At 35.7% G+C, this 4984-nt stretch overlaps 1 protein-coding gene across 5 annotated transcripts in view; it reads left to right on the forward strand.

The window, feature by feature from the left end:
• Positions 1–4984, forward strand: part of cpsf6 (cleavage and polyadenylation specific factor 6) — a 36233-nt gene that overhangs the window by 10186 nt on the left and 21063 nt on the right. For 4 of the 5 annotated variants that reach the window (XM_016238817.1, XM_016238819.1, XM_016238820.1 and 1 more), the window contains exon 1: positions 260–508. The exons of the other annotated variant lie outside the window; for it this stretch is intronic. In XM_016238817.1, the coding sequence (XP_016094303.1) occupies positions 269–508 (240 nt within the window). In that variant the 5' untranslated portion in view covers positions 260–268. Of the gene's footprint in view, positions 1–259; positions 509–4984 lie in introns of those variants that run through there. 5 annotated transcript variants of the gene reach the window in all.

Raw genomic sequence — 4984 nt, forward strand, 5'->3', positions numbered from 1 at the left:
ATTTTTTACACAACACAATTACTAAAAATAAAATTAAACTAAATATTTAACAAATTAAAGTTAAAACAGGAAAATAATAGATATAAATAGTTACTTTATGTAATTAATTTAAATACATTTCTATAAAGAAAAAATTATTTAAATTAATAAAAGTGATAAGCGCAACAAAATTACTGAAATGTCAACTAAAATGAAAACCAGGAAAGAATTAACTAGTATCTCCGTGATGGCTCATGGTTGAGATGCCTGTCCTGTGAATATTTCTGAAATGCGTGTTTGTCTTTCTGCTCTTCCACAGGAGTCAGATTATCCTGTTCATGAGCAGATTGACCTGTATGATGATGTCATGTCACCATCTGCCAACAACGGGGACGCACCTGAAGACCGAGATTACCTGGACAACCTGCCTGCGCCAGGAGGATCCGAGGGGAACAAAGGAGCTGCGCCGAACGTCGTCTACACCTACACTGGCAAACGAATCGCTCTGTATATCGGCAACCTCACATGGGTCAGTCTTGTACCCTCTACAGGGCTCTACGCTTACTTTTCTTTTACGAGCACTTGTGCTCCTAACTTAAAAAATTTAGGAGCACCTTCTAATCAATAATCCAAAATGTTATCAAAAATGTGCCTTCCCATTACGAGGTGATATTTGACTCAAAGTGATTTATAGTAAATTGTAAAAATTCATTTAAAGTGAATGTTGTTTTTACCTTTGTAATGGCATTTTTCTAACTTTATTAAAAGTGTCATCTTTTGTCAAATTCTTAAAAAATTATAAAAATATTTTAAAAAATTGTAATTAAAACGACAGAATAAGAACAAGTAGAATAAGAAACATAAGTTACCAATCAAATGTAATCAGTATTAACCAAATTTATTTGTACAGAGGTGGCACAGTAGAACACAAAAGTGGCTTGGTGTATTTTCAGACATTTAATGAGGCTCAGAGGTGGCATGAGTGCAATTAAATCCATAAATTCATGATGAGATTAATGTTTTAAATATACAATTTTTAATATAGAAATATTAAATTATTTAAATAACTGAAAAGATATTTTAAAAATTAAACTAAAACTGATTTAATCACTGAATCATTCATTCAATTGATTCATTCGGACGGCTGAATCATTCAGGAATTAATCAAGGGACTGTCTTTATCAATGGGTAATCATGAATCACTGACTCACTGGATTCGTTTAAAAAAAAAAAAAGTTAATTCATAAACGAAACACTGCTGTGTTTGAATGGAGATGCGCTGCGGCTCCGCTGTGTCTGTATTTTTGACGACGAAATAGAGCAAAATCAGACAATAGTGTTATAGTAAGACAATGTAATGTAATTAACTTTGTTTATTGAACTGTTGTATTAAATCAGTATCACATTTACAAACTCCCTTAAAAATCATTAAAAGCTGTCATTCATCTTAGTTCGTGATCTCACATTTATAATCAACGAAGCTCTCTACACTGCACAATGAATCTCTTATTTACTCCCTGTCTACACTTTGCTTAGGCTATAAAAGGATTCATGAGATATGTCTGTTATGCATTACTCAACGCTGCAAAAACACGTAGAAACCTTTGAAGCTCCCCTCAGCGCAATCACAAATATGATGATGATCTGGTCAGTCGCATTGGTGCTACGCATTCGTTTTCAGTCACAAATGCGACTGAAATGGTTGCACTGTAGAGCCCTGCTCTATATCATTTTTTTAACTTACCTTCAGATGTTTAGTCATGTTTATTTTGTGCTGAAACTGGTATTAATGTGGAGATGATCAGTTCACGTGCACTTCACGCTGCTGTGTCTGTTGAACGCAGGCATCTGATGAGGCACTACAGCGATCTGTCACGCAACATTAAACGGCGCCAAAATGGCATTTATTGTTTGAATACTACAATACAATGGACAGAATTCGAAATCTGAGACTGTTTCATATGAAAAGTACCAAAGCACAATGCTTATTGCCATATATTGGATGGGAAGTACCCTTCAATGTTTCGTCCATTAACTGAAAACAGGCTAGACTAATCGATTTTTGGGATTTAAGAATCGATATTGTTCCGTAAAAATGAGAATTGATTAATATCGAGATATCGATATTTTTTACCCAGCCCTAATGGACATGGTCGCCCCAAACAACAACCAGTGGTGGAAAGAGTACTGAAAATTTGTACTTAAGTACAAGTACTGTTACATTGCTGAAATAACACTCTAAAAAACGCTGGGTTGAGACCGCTGGGTTGTTTTAACCCAATTTTGGGTTGAAAATTGGTCTTGATCAATAACGCAGCGGTGCTGGCTTGGGAACGCGGACGTGAAAGAGAGCATGCACATCACGTTAACATCGGATGTATCTCGACGACACCAGTGCGAGAAGCCGCCATTTTCTCAGCGTCTTCAGATGGAAGCGGGTGCGAGTGAAAGACGGTTTATGGTAAGTAAAGATTAAAAATGTAAAGTCATCATTCATTGTTTGAGTCCGGTAGTATCTTGAGATTTCATGGAAGGCAGAAATATTCGTAAGACAATGTAATGTAATTAACTTTGTTTATTGAACTGTTGTATTAAATCAGTATCACATTTACAAACTCCCTTAAAAATCATTAAAAGCTGTCATTCATCTTAGTTCGTGATCTCACATTTATAATCAACGAAGCTCTCTACACTGCACAATGAATCTCTTATTTACTCCCTGTCTACACTTTGCTTAGGCTATAAAAGGATTCATGAGATATGTCTGTTATGTATTACTCAACGCTGCAAAAACACGTAGAAACCTTTGAAGCTCCCCTCAGCGCAATCACAAATATGATGATGATCTGGTCAGTCGCATTGGTGCTACGCATTCGTTTTCAGTCACAAATGCGACTGAAATGGTTGCACTGTAGAGCCCTGCTCTATATCATTTTTTTAACTTACCTTCAGATGTTTAGTCATGTTTATTTTGTGCTGAAACTGGTATTAATGTGGAGATGATCAGTTCACGTGCACTTCACGCTGCTGTGTCTGTTGAACGCAGGCATCTGATGAGGCACTACAGCGATCTGTCACGCAACATTAAACGGCGCCAAAATGGCATTTATTGTTTGAATACTACAATACAATGGACAGAATTCGAAATCTGAGACTGTTTCATATGAAAAGTACCAAAGCACAATGCTTATTGCCATATATTGGATGGGAAGTACCCTTCAATGTTTCGTCCATTAACTGAAAACAGGCTAGACTAATCGATTTTTGGGATTTAAGAATCGATATTGTTCCGTAAAAATGAGAATTGATTAATATCGAGATATCGATATTTTTTACCCAGCCCTAATGGTGAAACTGGTATTAATGTGGAGATGATCAGTTCACGTGCACTTCACGCTGCTGTGTCTGTTGAACGCAGGCATCTGATGAGGCACTACAGCGATCTGTCACGCAACATTAAACGGCGCCAAAATGGCATTTATTGTTTGAATACTACAATACAATGGACAGAATTCGAAATCTGAGACTGTTTCATATGAAAAGTACCAAAGCACAATGCTTATTGCCATATATTGGATGGGAAGTACCCTTCAATGTTTCGTCCATTAACTGAAAACAGGCTAGACTAATCGATTTTTGGGATTTAAGAATCGATATTGTTCCGTAAAAATGAGAATTGATTAATGTCGACATATCAACATTCTTTACCCAACCCTAATTAATTAATTTATATATATATATATACACACACACACATATACATTTCGGGTTTTTTTGGGGGGGGGGCTGGTAAGCAATTGATTTTTAATCTAATTATATGATGTGGTGATTAATCTAATTAATCGCAAATTAATCACACGTCAAATTTGGCTGAGAAATTACTCCCAAAAGATCATTTAAAGTCATTGTTGTGTAAAGCATCAAACAGACATTACAAAAAGTAGCTTCAGCAAGAAATATTTTGTTTGATAAAATTTATTACATATAGGCCTACTCTTTTGGACCATGAGGGTGAGTAAATGATGACACAATTGTCATTTTTGGGTGGGTGAACTATACCTTTAACAATTTATTAATTTTATTATTACTACTATGGAAATATGAAATTATTTCTTTAATGAATTGATACTCTAAAAAATCTACTAAAGCTGCCAGTAGGTGGTGGTAAATGTCTTGATGATTAAGTCAGTCATTTATTCGTTGAAATGGCTGATTTATTCAGGAGAGAAGTAAATGGTTCTTTATGAATGGTCCATTGAATCATTAGGCTTGTTTGACTTGAAACAGATCATCACCATCAGACCGATCTGTGTGTGACATCAAACAGGGTGGCCGGGGGTCCTTAAAAAGTCTTAAAATGTCTTAAATTCAGATTCAGTAGGTCTTAAATATTTTTGGTCACATTACCACAAAAATTTCTCAGGACCCAGTGAGTGTCTATCAAGAGTACTTTTTCGCCCCGCTGTAGTTACCGCGTCATCAGAGAGAATTGCGGTTACAGAATACAGTCGAACACCAGCTCGCTGTCCAGCCTCCGAACTACTTTAAATGGGTTCATGCAAGATTACTGAAAAATGGCTTGAGAATTGTACTTGCCCAACAGGACTATTAGCCTGATTAAAAATTAAGTGACAAAATATAATCACGCATCAAAACGCGCGAATGATTCTTCTGATTTTATTACATTCAGCTTAAACAGCGATTGATAATGGATAGTGTATTTCTATTATCAATGTCGCGCTGTTGAGACTCGTGCTGCCTGTCTCTGTGAGAGACTTTCATGGAGAAATCAAATCAAATGAGCGTACGGCACACATAAAGAAACTCACAGAACAAACATACGGAGGTAAAAATTAAAAATGTTTAGTTTATTTATAGCATGATATAGTCAAGTAACATACCATGACAAGGGATCTATTTTGCTGAATATTTTCATGATTGCAAATGTTACATTGATTTTAGTTCAACAAACAAGTAGTAAAGTATATGAAGTTACTTACATTTT

This window comes from Sinocyclocheilus grahami, unplaced genomic scaffold, assembly GCF_001515645.1.
Source record: "Sinocyclocheilus grahami isolate Dianchi unplaced genomic scaffold, SAMN03320097.WGS_v1.1 scaffold548.1, whole genome shotgun sequence".
NCBI lineage: Eukaryota > Metazoa > Chordata > Actinopteri > Cypriniformes > Cyprinidae > Sinocyclocheilus > Sinocyclocheilus grahami.